We start from the raw sequence: 14,144 nt of genomic DNA, 5'->3' as shown, positions 1-14,144 counted from the left end.
CTAAAATGATATTCTGGATTCTGAAACTGACATTTGTACATTTCAACTTCTTTGAATTCTGTTAAATTTGAATTCAATCCTGATGCTAGATAACACAGAAATATCTAATAAATAATAAAGTTCTATAAAAGTAAAAAGGAAAAAAGGTTGAATTTTTAGAGAATTTTACGTATTAGTCTGTCATTTCTTGCATATTTCTGTTGTTGGTGAGTTAATAAAAATAAAGATTGTATTCCAAGCTGAGTGCTAATAATAAGGTGCTAATTTGGTGCTTTTTACATGACAGGCACCCATGGGGACCTGCTGGGGTGATATCTCAGAAAATGTGAGGGTGGAAGTTCCCAATACAGACTGCAGCCTACCTACCAAAGTCTTCTGGATAGCTGGAATTGTGAAATTAGCAGGTGAAAAAACCTTCATAGTAATTGACCAAAAAAGCTAATGATACCTATAATTAGATTATTTTATAGGTGCTTATAAATTTTATGCTACATGGAGGTTTGGGAAGTTATAATGAATAATGAAAACTAACATGTTAGAAATTTTGTGCAGCTTATTTGCTTAATGTAATAATTTGGATTGTTAATGATAGCAGTGTCCATGTCAACATGTCCTGTCACTTTTTCCTTCCCAGTGTTTCTCAGATTTGTCCCATTCTTATCATTGTCACTAATGTCGCTCTCTTGGTACTGCAGTACCGTACTGTTGAATAGGTACACAATTAGGAGTTCCCACTATTGGTTGTAGCTAACCAGTTAGCCTAGATCCCTGCTTTTCCAGGTCAAAATTTTCCACGGATTCATGATATGGAAATATGGGAAAGTAGAGCAACTCTCCACCCTTGCTCTGGATCTCAGATCTCTTTACTGTGACCAATAAAGGAACATTGAAACTACTAAGGACTCCAACTCCAGAGGATATATAAACCTCTGAATTATACACACATGGAAGTTGGGGCAAAGAGGGAGATGGCAGAGCAGTGTAGAAAACTATCATTTTCTTTGCCCCACCATGCAATGTGAATGTTAAGTATAAAATATACATTTCAAATGTTAAAAAAAAAAAATTGTAAATAAAATATTAGAACAATAAGTCTGTCTTCCATTAAATGTTTTAGTGTAATTTTTTTTAAGTTTTTAAATTTATATAATAACTCACATTTAGACAGTACTTTTGAGTTTATAAAATACTTTCCTCGCAATGTGATGTTTTAGTTGTGTGGTTTGAGGGAATTTTTTTGTGGACTTTTTTTTTTTTTTATCTTAAATAACTGTTACAAATTATGATGTTTTAGTTGGGGGTTTGAGTGGGGTTTTTTTGGACTTTTTATAAACAACTGTTACAATTATGCATAGAGAATCTAACAGGTTTTAAAATGTCACTGCCCAAATCTGATCATCAAACAGACTTGTTTTTTTTTTTTTTTCCCACCCCCCCTAAGGCTGGGGTTAAGTGACTTGCCCAGGGTCACACAGCTAGGAAGTGTTAAATGTCTGAAATCAGATTTGAACTCGGATCCTTCTGAATTCAGGGCTGGTGCTCTATCCACTGCGCCACCTAACTGCCCCAGACTTGTTATAAAGAGTATAATTTGCTATAGGAAATAAGATATGCCCATAAAAAATTGCAGCAACAGAAAATAATTTATTATTAAATGATTAAATAGTGTATGATTAAATTTCCATACACAGACACTAAGAAATAAAATAGCCCAGAGGAAAGAGGAAATTCTTGATTAGAGTCATCATACCTAGTTTATTGTGATATCCTCCTATTCAAGCTTTTTCTTTCAGTCCATTCTGCTTGACTAATCTGTCCTGCTGTTAGATTAATCTTCCACAAAAGCTATCTTTTCACTGAAAAAGCATTTGATAAAATTCATCCTCTCCTCATGACTGTTTAGATAATAGAAATACTTTCATAGTGTCATTAAATAGTATATTAAAATTCAATTTACTGACAAAAAACATTAAAGCCATCCTTTTAAAATTGGGAGTAAAATAAGGATTCCTAGAAAGCAGTTGGTGATACAGAACTGGAGTTTGGGAGAGAGATGAAAGCTGGGTGTATAGATTTGAGAATCATTACATAAGAGTTATAGTGGAGTCTATGGGAGTTGATAATTCTAGCAAGATAAAATATAAAAAGAGGAGAGTAGAGGGCCTAGAATAGAACCATGCATATGTAGAGGACAAGACACAGATGTTAATCCTCTAGAAGGAAATCAAATATGTAGGAAGAGAACCATGAGCAATGTCACCAATCCTCGGCAGATGATCAGCAGGGTCAGTTGCTGTAGGGAACTTAAGGAAGAGACTGGAGAAAAGCCGCAGAATTTGACAATAAAAATATCATGGATAGTCATGGGGATGAATGGTCAGAGTGAAAACAGTTGAGAAGTAGGATATGAAAAGTTGAAGACAACAAACTTAGGAGTTTAGATGTGAAAGGGAAGATAGCTATAAGATGATTGCTTAAGGAGCTTATTAAAGGGTCTTGCCTTTTTTTTTTTTTTTTTTTTTTAAGCATGTCTGTCCCCAGCATTCAAATGTTTTTCCTTTTCACTTCCATCTTTTATGAGAATCCCTGACTTCCAAGTTTCAGCTCAAATTCTATATACTGGAAGAAGACTTTTCCCATTCCCCCAGCTGTTAGAACCTTCCACATTAAAGTTACTTTTCATCTCCTCTTATCTTTTATGTACCTGCTTATATACATGTCATCTCTCTTCCTCAACCCTAATAGAATGTAAGCTCCTTGAGGGCAAGGATTGTTTTTGCCTTTTCTTCATGTCTCCAATGTTTAATGCATTTCCTCATATACTATTTAATAAGTACTTACTGATTAATAGCTATCTGGGCATTTTTGTAAGAAAGGAGGAAAAGAATTTATATGGAAAATTGATATACCTAATTTTCAGAAGGTCATGCTCCTGGAAGAGACAGGCAATTATAAGTTTAAGGACAAGAATAGAAGAATTAGTGGTGGCAAGGAGAAAAACATCTTATCTGCCAAAGCTATAACAGAAAAGAAAAAGAGTGGGTGGTAATTATCCAGGGTGGCGTTGAAAGAGTACTAAATTTGGAACCTGAGGACATTTAACCCAACCTCAGAAAAGTTTCTTACCTTTTCTGAACTCCCATTTCCTTTTCTAAAAAACAAAAGCATTAGAGTAAATTGGCCTTAAGACTATTCACATTCAACATAGTGCTGAAAGAACCAAGAAGTATAGTTTTTGTTTTGACATCTAATTTCATTGACATAGAGACTTTGCAGGAAGGAAACACCTACCAATGCAATCATACTGCTCTGCAATTTATAATCTAAGCACTAAGAGATTGGGTGAATTGCCAAAGACACTATATGGCAGTTTACACATAGTAACAATAACTGTAATATGCATTATACCAATGAAGGTCAGATCTTATTCATAGACATATTTCCTTCTGCTACACAGACTATAGTCTACCCATGCCATCCCATTCTGTACAGTTCTTGACGATAACTTCCCATAAATTTAACATGGAGTCCACCCACCTTTCAAGGGCCCTCCTTCATATTTTCTTCAGAATAGAGTATATAGGCTGTACATAATTTGTATTTGGCTTTCAATGTATTAACCAATCCCATCATTTTTTCTAGTCATACATTTCCCTGACATACTTTACACACTTTTGCCTAATTAATATCCTTTTGTATCCACTCCCGGTAGTCCTTTGGGTGACTCTTAACCTCAGTATTTCATATCTGTCCCCATGCCTTCCAACCATACACCATCACTAGAAAAATACTGGTTTAAAAAGATAGACTTTTATGTGGAGAAGAAGCTTGTACAGTTTCCTAAAGTCAATACATCTTGCTCTCTCCCTCTTCCTGCTTATCTCTATGCCCCACTCATTGTCCATTTGCAGTGTCTAGCCCAAATATGTTTACTATTAGATGAGTAGCTGATGGATGGTTGATAAATTATCCATTCACAAATCAAGACTTTTGACAGCCATTTTTCCTATGTGATAGTATTGAATAAGCCAAACTCTTCTGGGTGATTATGAATTTCATTTAGGAAGCTCTGCAGTGTTCTGAAACTTGATATACTCAACAGAGTTTTATCTGCAAACCAGGAGTATCTGGAGGACTTCTTCAACCTGAGCTCTATGCTGCATCATCCTTTAGGTACTTAAAAGTGGCAAGTGCCTTTGGCAGCCATCTTTATTGGAAAGAGCCACTGAACAAGCATTTTCTAAGATTTTGAAATATGCTTGGGAAACAACCTTGATGGAAATGAGCCTCTAAAGTGGCATTTTCCTCTACCAAAGCAAACGCTTTCATGTAAATACATCAAGTCAATTTGTGATGATAAAGATACAGCCAGCTGTGAAGAATTATTTGTGACTTCTCTGCTTATTCTCCCTTGATTCCATAATGAAGAATCTCCTCAGTGCACGTGTCCTTGATTCTCCTATTTTTGCCTATAAGCAATCATTTGTGAGTCTTATTCTCTTGATTACCTTTTTTTAAAGACAATATTATCCAAGGTTTTCCCCCCACATCTTTGTTCTCTTTTTTCACAAATGTTGAGAATGAATCCATCAGTACCTCAAAACTTTGTCTTCTCAAGTATGAACCCATCTCTATGTGTGTCTGATCTAGTCCAGATGCTTTCTTGTTGAGTCTTTGTTTCTTCAGTATCATTTTTTTCTCATGGTGGTCTTTTTTTTTAATCTTTATCTTTATCAAGAGCAATGTACTACAAGATGCCCAAAGAAATTATTTTTCTTTTAGTGTTTGGATTAAGATAAAGCCAGCTTTTTTATTTTCTTCTCCAAAAACAATCCAATAGCCATCCTTCCATTTAACTTCAGTTTGGTTTTGTTATTTGTGGTGGGAATGTCAAGTTTAGTATGATTCAGTTCTTCTAATAAGTTTTTTTGATCATTGATCAAACATCTCACAATTAGAGTAGTAACAGCTAGGTTAATATTTATAATCTAAAACTCTGATTCTTGACACTATCTTCCCCCTTTTCCACCAATATGGAACTATGAATGTAAAGTAGACACACTGGACTGAGGATAATTTTTTATTTTCTTTTGTTTAATGAATTGCGGTAACAATATCTCAGGATAATTTATGAAGAAAAACTGAGCAGACAAAAGTTGCAGCAAATAGGGGGAAGAAGGAAGAAGAGTAAATGGCCAACAAGGAACTTGCCCTTGTGAGCTTTATAATATTTTCTACAGCTACAATTTTCAAATTGCCCAAATCTAAAAGGAAAAATGGGGAAGGAAGGCAGAAAAGAGAGTTTCCAGAAAGAAACTCAGATATGTTGGATCCCTCAGTGGCCAAACTGAAGTAGTAAAACATAGTATAAAGGGAATAGACCACATCAAACAGGAAAGATGTGTGAAGAAAGCAAAAACTGAGAAATCGGGCATAAAAATTACATGCAGTTGAATTATTGTAGAGATGAATTGGTTAATGCAAATCCTAGCCACCTTTTGATTGTGCACAAAATTGGACACCTTTGGTTTAGGGCCATCCTTAAACAACCACCATTGTGCTACTGTCCTGTGAAAAGCTTGGGCCACCAAAAATGGTGACTTGTAATTTATAATTTGCCTGTTAACATTTTGCAATGAGGAAAAGAATTCATTGAAATTAAACAATGGAAATAAAACGTCATTAGTCATATGCTTTGAGGAACAACTTTTATGTGAAAAAAAAAAAATTTAATTCCATACAGTATGCTACATTCCCTAGCAAATTCCAAATGCCATATGGTTTAAATATAAAAGGATACATATTTAAAGGTTAAAACAAACCATATTGGACTGCTTAACCCAACTTAGAAAGAATAAATCATTGACTATTAGAGAGGAAGAATCGCTGAGAATGATGTTGAAAGTTTGGATTATCTGAGAATAATTTCTTACACTATGAAAAACAATAAAACTAAGTTATAAAGAAAAGCAAGAAGACTTAGGAGATGAGGGTTGTGGAACATCACCTCTTCTGTCAGTCTTGGCATCGTGTTGGCCAAGTTTTGCCTTACTGCTTTTTTTCTTATTTGTATAAAAAGTTTTTGTTTCAAGAGATAACTCGTTGGCTAGACAACAGGAAAGAGATATTCAGAAAGTAATATAAAAACAACAAATTGAATTTCTCAGCATAAAAGTATATGCTTAAACCAAAGTCTAAAAGGTCAAACTGGGACAATTTGCAATAAATCACAGCTAAAATAACTTAACAGATATTAGAAGGTATTGATATGTATATAAAAGTAATAAATAGACAATCTCCAATATATGTAAAATCAATCAGTTGTAGATATTTCACAGGTTGAATCATACAAAGTAAATAGATAATTGGAAAAATATTTAAAGCCAAACAGAAGACCTTTAGTGAGTTTGTACCACTGTATTGGAGCTATACTCTTCTGAGTTCTCAAAAGTCAATTTTAAAATTTTCATTGTGAGCATTTACATATCAAAATTGGCAAACATTTTAATATTGTTGACTAGAGAGAATAAATTAACAGTGAAAATGTTAATAACACTCAACTATAAAGTATGTTGTACATATTTTGTTTTTTTCATCTTTGTAAGCTCTACCAAAGTTAGAACTTGAGAACTCACACTTACTCTCTATGGCATTGATTCAGTAGAGTAGGACTGAAAAGAAGATTTGGAGTATATCCCAAGGAAGTTGCTTTCCACTTTATTTCATATAAAAATTTATGGCAGACATTTAATGGCAAAAAAAAAAAAAAGAAAGAAAGAAAAAATACACTATAGTCAGTAAACTCACTGTGTTAATTCAGTTTACATAGATAATTGAATCCTTTAAGTATAGTGCTTTTTCCACTACATTACCAATTGAAGTATTACATCACCATACAAAAAACAAATAAAAAATATGCAGAGAAATTATAAAAATTCTTTGTATTAAGTAATAGAAGGTGGGAAAAATAGAACTAAATTAATATATGCTGACTACAGTTTTGTACATGCATATTTGCAATATAAAAAGGCAGTGTGGTTTAATGGCTAGCTTCATTTAAAGTCAGGGCTTTCCTCTGACACACTTGAGAGGGACTGTCATTCAGCCTCAATGTCAGAGGTTAAAACTTAGAATTCTTGCCATTATGCATTGAGAAGGAATTTACTCATCATTTATCTTTTCAAATGAAATCACAATTCTGGTCCCACTTTTTAAAAATGTGATAAAATATATAATTTTTAAAAGTTTATAGAATTTTTAAACTCCATTTTACTACAGCCACTCAGAGATTTTCACCCCAAAATGTTGTATCTCATTTAAAACTGATACTCTTTTTTGCTAACTAAACCTATTATCATACTATATCCGTCTATTCCTCATCCCTCTTAAAGCCTTCATTTCTCTCTCATTTCAAATTTTACCTCCATCTAGTCCTTAACACTTTGCTCTGACTTCCATGCCTTTCCAGTCTTGGCCTGGAATTTCAGTCCCTCACTGTTGTTTGCTCTTGAATCCCTCACTCCTTTCTCCTTCCATACCTCAGTCCCGGTCATTCTCGCCATCTTTGCCTACTTTGCCTACTCAGATGCTGCTGAACAGAATTGGAAGAAGCCACACAGCTGTGCCAGCTGGGTGCAATACACACTTAACTTGTCCAGTTTCAACTAGGTCCACATTGCCATAAGGCAGGCCCCTTTAATTCTCTCCTTTGATTTCTCCCTAATTTTTTAGATAAGGAAACTGTTACTGTGTGAGTTAGTGATTTGTTCAAGGTCATTTTGTCATTCAATGACAGAACTGAAACAATAATCCCAATCTCCTACTCCCATATTGACACTTCTTAAGAATATAATTATAATTCACCTTTAAATGATCTTTTTTAAGACTCGTATAACTCACAACATGTGAGAGTTATTTTTCATCATCTACTTGCATTTGAGAAAATAGGCTGCAGAAAAATCAGGATTCCTGCTTACAAGAGTCACACAAATAATCTTGTCAGATCCAAGAACCCAGTTCTTAATCTGGATCTACTGATAAAACTTAATTCAGTACTGCTCAAATTATTCTATGTGGCATTACATTTCTTTTGTTTTAATTGAATTTTTATTTTTTCTCAGTCAACATAAATCTGCTTTCTCTCCTTTTCACTTCCTACTCCTCCTCAATTGAGGAACAAAAACAAAACTCCTCTTACAAATATATGTGGTCAAGTGAAAAAAGTTCCCCATTAGCCAATCCCCCCCAAAAAAATGTTGCATAACATTTTTAAATATTTGTTTTTTTGAGTTTCATATTTTCTCCTTTCTTAGCCAATGGAGAAGGCAAGTAATGATACTCATTATACATGTGAAATCATATAAAACATTTCCATTTTAGTCATGTTGACAAAAAATAAAGTGGAGAAAAAAATGCTTTAATCTGCATTCAAGAGTGCATCAATTCTGTGGAGGTAAAATGTATTTTTTCATCAAGAATCTTTTGGAATTATGAATCATTGATGTGCATAGCTAAGTCTTATACAGTTAATTATCGTTACAATATTGCTAGTACTATATATAATGATGTTTAGTTCTACTTCACCTTACATCGGTTCATATAAGTCTCCCCAGGTTTCTCTAAGATCATTCCCCTCATAATATCTTATAGTACAGTAGTGTTCTATTACAGTCATATCATAACTTAACTCAGACATTTCCCAAATGAGGGCATTCCGTCTTTTTCCAATTCTTTATCAAAAAGAGTTCCTATAAATATTGTGCTTATAGGTCCTCCCCCCTTTTTTTTTCTATTTCTTTAGGATACAAATCTAATAGTATTGCTGGGTCAAAAGGATATATACCCAGTTTTGTAGCCTTTGGGGCAGTTTCAAATTGTTCTTTTTCTGATAATCTTTTGATCTTCTTGATCTACTTTGAAGTTTTTTTTAAAGATTTTTTTTTTTTTTTACTTTTAAGATCTGGCTTCCCTCAGATGCTTCTGCCACTGAAGGCTGTCCCTTCAATCATCAGGCTCCCCAACCCTGCTGCACCCTCACACACTTCGAGGGGACCATCAGAACACTCTTGCCATTTCCATCTTCTTCCTTTACTGCCATTACTCAGCAACTGATCCTCCTTTGAAATTTAATTAATTTTTTCCACCAATTAAATTTTTCCACCAAATCCAGGTCATGGTGGCTATCATATGCCAGCTCCTGGTTTATTCCCTTCCCTTTTTCAAGAAGTCTGACACTGGCTTAATAATTTTTCTCAGCTCCAAACTCTATGTAAGGGCATTTTGTCCTTCCTGTTGAGTTTCTCTCAAACTCCGTGCCCTCCAGGTTCCCTAACCTCCTTCAGTCCTCTGACTGTTACTCAGCCACACACAATAATTGTGACCCCCTGCCTCTTGTCATTATTACCCCTAAAAGATTTTACCTCTCTCCTTGAAAACGCTTTCTTCTAGTGAACTGTAACTTCTCATTCTGTCTCTATGCCTCCTCTTAAACCTGTTCTTTCCCTCTTTTCAATTTCCTTAAGTCCTCTGCTCCTTAGGACTTCTGAAACCATTGCCCTTGCCCCAACTTCTCTTTTCTGCCTTTACAAGCCAATTCAACTCCACTGTGTCCTCTGCATTTGAGTCCCATGCCCTATTCCTTTTCAACTTTCAATCCTGGATTATTCCCATGATTTTCTCCCCTTTTTCCTATTCCTGTTTTCTGAATGGAGTTGGAGCAAATCACGCAGCCATACTGAGTGTGTTATATCTGTCCTCAACCAGACCCATCTTTCAGCAAAGTTAATCTTTGTATTCAGGTCCAAGAGATTCCATATTTCACTCCCAATAGAAAGGCTTTTAACCATCTCTCTCCAATCTTGCCCCTCCTCCTGGAAGAAGCTGTCCATTTAACTTCATTTACTCTCAATACTCCGCAATCTGGCTTCCAGTTCACCAGTTAACTGAAATTACTCTCTAGTTACTAGTGATCTCCTACTTGTCAAATCTGATGGTCTTATCTCAGTCCTTACCCTTCTTGACTACTCTTTGTTATTTGACATTGTTAACCAATCTCTCCCGGATATTTTCTCCTCTCTGAATTATTATGACACTACTCTTTCCTCCTGCTTCTTCTGCACATTAGGACCCACTCCTCAATTTTCTTTGCTGGATAGATCACCATATCAGTGGTTCTCAAAGTGTGATCCAGAGAATCCTAGAGGTCTTGGAAATACTTTTAGAAGCTCTACAAATTCAAAATCAGTTTTTATTTCTAAGTAGTATATTAGTAAATGTAACCTACACAAAACACTTTAGACAGATCCTCATTAATTTTTAATAGTCCAAAAAGATATTGAGAGCAAACGTTCAAGAAGCACTGATTTATACGACACCTCCTAACTGTGTTTTTGCCCCAAGGCCATATCTTGGGAGCTTGTCTCTCTACATTCTTTCTTGGTTAGTTCCCCTGTGTTTAACTGTCATCTTTATGCTGACAGCTCATTGATCTATTCATCTAGCTGCAGTCTCTCTCCTGAGTTCCATGTTTTCATCACCAGCTGTGTGTTTGACAGTTCAGATTAGCTATCTCAGAGACCCCTCAAATTCAGTGTCCCAAAAAGGCTCACCTTCCCCTCCAAACCCCTCATCCATACTTCACTGTTTCTAGTAAAGACAGCATCATTCTTCCATTCTCCCAGTCTGTAGTGTTGATGTTAATCTGAACTTTTCATTCCTTCACCCCACATGTTGAGCCATTTGCCATATCTTAGCATTTCTGTCTCCACAAGGACCCCTAAACCTGACACCTTAGCTCAGGTTTCATTACCTCTCATCTACATGAAGGGACCTGTCTGCCACAATTTTCCTTTCCCCACTCTACCCCACAAAGTGCTTCACCGGGATGTTTCTGAAGCTTAGATTTGGCCATATGAGTCCCCAAACTCCATTAGTTCCCAATTGCCTCTGATCAAATATAAATTCTCTATTTAGTTTTTAAAGCTCTTGGTAACCTGGCCCCCAGCCCCCACCTATCTAGTCTCAATGGATATTACTCTACTTTCCACACTTTGAAGTCCATCTAAATTGCCCTTTTTATGCTCACCATACAATTTTTTTCCATGCCTTTGTTGTAACTGACCCCCCCCCTATATCTTTAATGCACTTCTTACCCTTACTTACTATAATTTTATAGAAGCTCTCTAAGTGCTGTCTCTGCCATAGAGCTTTTATGATCCTGACCCTCTCCCTCAAACTATTCTCTTTAATTACTTTTATAATTATATTTGTGTGTGTGTGTGTATAGATAGATAGATATATACACATACACCTTAGTTCTCTTTAGATTATGTGTATGTATATATACAGATACACACACCCACGTATACAATATATACACAAATATACACATAGATAAACATGCCTGGCACATGGTAGATGTTTAATAAATGTTTGTTAATTAATTGCTTAATTCTTGTCTTCCCTCTTATTGTCAAGGGCACCACTCCCCCAGTCACCTAGATTCCTCTTCCTTTTCCAGCCTCCAAAATCCAGTCATTTACCAAATCCTGTATTCTATCTTCACAACTTCTCTTGCTTATGCCACCACCATCCTGATGCAAACACTCATCAGCTGGCACCTGGACTACTGCAGTAATCTATTAAGTGGTTTCCCTACCCACTTCAGTCCTCCTTCCACCCACCTGTCAAAGGGATCTTTGTAAAGTCTGGTGGCTTTCTGTTACCTCCAGGATAAAAATGAATGCTCTGTTTTGGCATTTGAAACCCTTCATAACCTGCCCTACTCCCTACCCACTCATCTACCTTTCTAATCTTATTACATGTTACTTCTCTCCATTTGCTCTATATTCTTCTTCTTCCTGTCCCTTGCATAAAATACCCCAGGAATGTTCACTGACTGTCCTTTGTGCCTGGAGGTGTCTCTCCCTTCATAGCTGCTCTTTCTGGTTTCCCTGACTTTCCTGACTTTCTCAAGCAATAATCCTCCCAATCTTTGAATACAAGTGCCTTCTCTCTGAGATGACAGCCAATATCTCATTTGCGTATGATTGGTCACTTGTTTTCTCCTTCATTGAAGTTCTTGCAGAGAGCTGCCCTTCTAACATGTTAAAAATATGCTAGACCAGAAAGTTAATGTGCTTATAAGCTAAATGATATTAGTCTCTTATTGGTAGGTCATAAAGAAGTGTCATTTTATATGCGGGGCATTTTCTTTTTAATCTGTTAAACATCAAGGCAGTTAAGACCCAAGAACAGCTGTTAAAATTATATGTTATGTGTATTGGTCAACCTGCCATGGGGGGGGGGGGGGAGAAAGGAGGGGAGAAATTAGAACATAAGGTTTGACAGTTGTCAGTGTTGTAAAATTACCCATGCATATATCTGGTAAATAAAACTTTTTAAAAATTATATGTTATTATCAGTTATTCTTCCAGGAAATTGCTTCAGCTTTCCTCCTCACCCCTTATTTGCCCAGTCTATGGAGTTCTTACCTGTCCTTTAAAAGGTCTTGTTCAAATGCCAGTTCAACCAAATTTTCCTTAATCCCTTCAGTAAACCCAGTTCCCTCAACCCTTGGAAACACAGAGTTAGTACTTCTCTTAGGTTCTTATAGAGTTGTTCTAATTGTGTATGTCATATCCCCCTTAAAGACTGTCATCTCCAACTCTGAGATGGCACTACCCACCTGTCAGATTGGCTAAGATGACAGGAAAAGATAATGACCAGTGTTGGAGGGGATATAGAAAAACTGGGGCACTGATAAATTGTTGGTGGAACTGTGAATGAATCCAACCATTCTGGAGAGTCGTTTGAAACTATGCTCAAAAAGTTATCAAACTGTGCATACCCTTTGATCCAGCAGTGTTACTGGGCTTATTAACTAAAGAGATCTTAAAGAAGGGAAAGGGACCTGTATGTGCAAGAATGTTTGTGGCAGCCCTCTTTGTAGTGGCCAGAAACTGGAAACTGAATGGATGCTCATCAGTTGGGGAATGGCTGAATAAATTGTGGTATATGAATGTTATGGAATATTATTGTTTGTGGATCTCTTCAACAATGATTCAAACCAGTTCTAACTGTTCAGTAATGGAGAGAGCCATCTACACCCAGAGAGAGGACCGTGGAAACTGAGTGTGGACCACAACATAGCATTCTCACTCTTTCTGTTATTGTTGCTTGCATTTTTGTTTTCCTCAAGTTTTTTTTCCTTTCTAAATCTGATCTTTTTTGTACAGTAAGATAACTGTATAAATATGTATGCACCTATTGAATTTAACATATATTTTAACATACTTAATATGTATTGGACTACCTGCCATCTAAGGGGAGGGGTAGGGAGAAGGAGGTAGAATAGAAAATTTTGCAAGGGTAAGTGTTGAAAAATTATCCATACATATGTTTTGAAAATAAAAAACTTTAACAAAAATAAATTTAAAAATAAAGACTGTCATGTCCACAAGAATAAATGGCTACTATGTAAATAGTACTGTATAAAGTATGTTAGAGTTCACATTCTTGTGGAGATGACTATCTTTAAGGGGAATATGACATGCAGAACTAATCAGAACATAGACTATGAAAACCCAAGAGAAGTTTCAGCTCTGTGCATCCCAGGATTCGAGGGGACTGGGTTTTCATTGTTTTAATTTGTAAAAATAATGAATTATTTAATCATCCAGGAAACTAGCAATTGCTTTACAATATAACTTTGAGTAAATTAACATGTAATATAATGGATGCAGTTCATTTCTTATTTGATTCAAAAACTTAGTAATAGATACTCTAATTCATTTTTTTCCCCTTAGCATTTGATAAAGACGTTTCTAAACAAAAAATAAGATATTTTATGCATTTCTCTTTAAATTTGTTCCGATGGATATATTTTATTTTCCTTGACAAAAATCCTTTTTGCTACACTTGGGGGTTTTCCTATTTAAACATTTTCCATTTCTTTCAGGTTATAATGCCCTTTTGAGATATGAAGGGTTTGAAAGTGACTCCAGCCTGGACTTTTGGTGCAACATATGTGGGTCTGATATCCATCCAGTTGGTTGGTGTGCAGCCAGTGGGAAACCTCTTGTTCCTCCTCGGAGTAAGTAAAAGTAATAGAACCGTTGACCCCACAATATTTTAAATGAATATGC

General features: G+C 35.7%; 1 protein-coding gene across 20 annotated transcripts in view; it reads left to right on the top strand.

The window, feature by feature from the left end:
• The window catches only part of MBTD1 (mbt domain containing 1), a 75,183-nt gene that overhangs the window by 45,426 nt on the left and 15,613 nt on the right, over positions 1-14,144 (top strand). For all 20 annotated transcript variants that reach the window (XM_074261806.1, XM_074261804.1, XM_074261802.1 and 17 more), the window contains 2 exons: positions 287-404; positions 13,958-14,092. In XM_074261806.1, coding sequence (XP_074117907.1) covers positions 287-404; positions 13,958-14,092 — 253 coding nt within the window. The remainder of the gene's footprint in view (positions 1-286; positions 405-13,957; positions 14,093-14,144) is intronic.

This window comes from Sminthopsis crassicaudata, chromosome 4 (genome assembly GCF_048593235.1).
Source record: "Sminthopsis crassicaudata isolate SCR6 chromosome 4, ASM4859323v1, whole genome shotgun sequence".
Classification (NCBI taxonomy): domain Eukaryota; kingdom Metazoa; phylum Chordata; class Mammalia; order Dasyuromorphia; family Dasyuridae; genus Sminthopsis; species Sminthopsis crassicaudata.
Note: the sequence above shows the minus strand (reverse complement) of the source record. Positions and strands in the feature narration are given on the sequence as shown.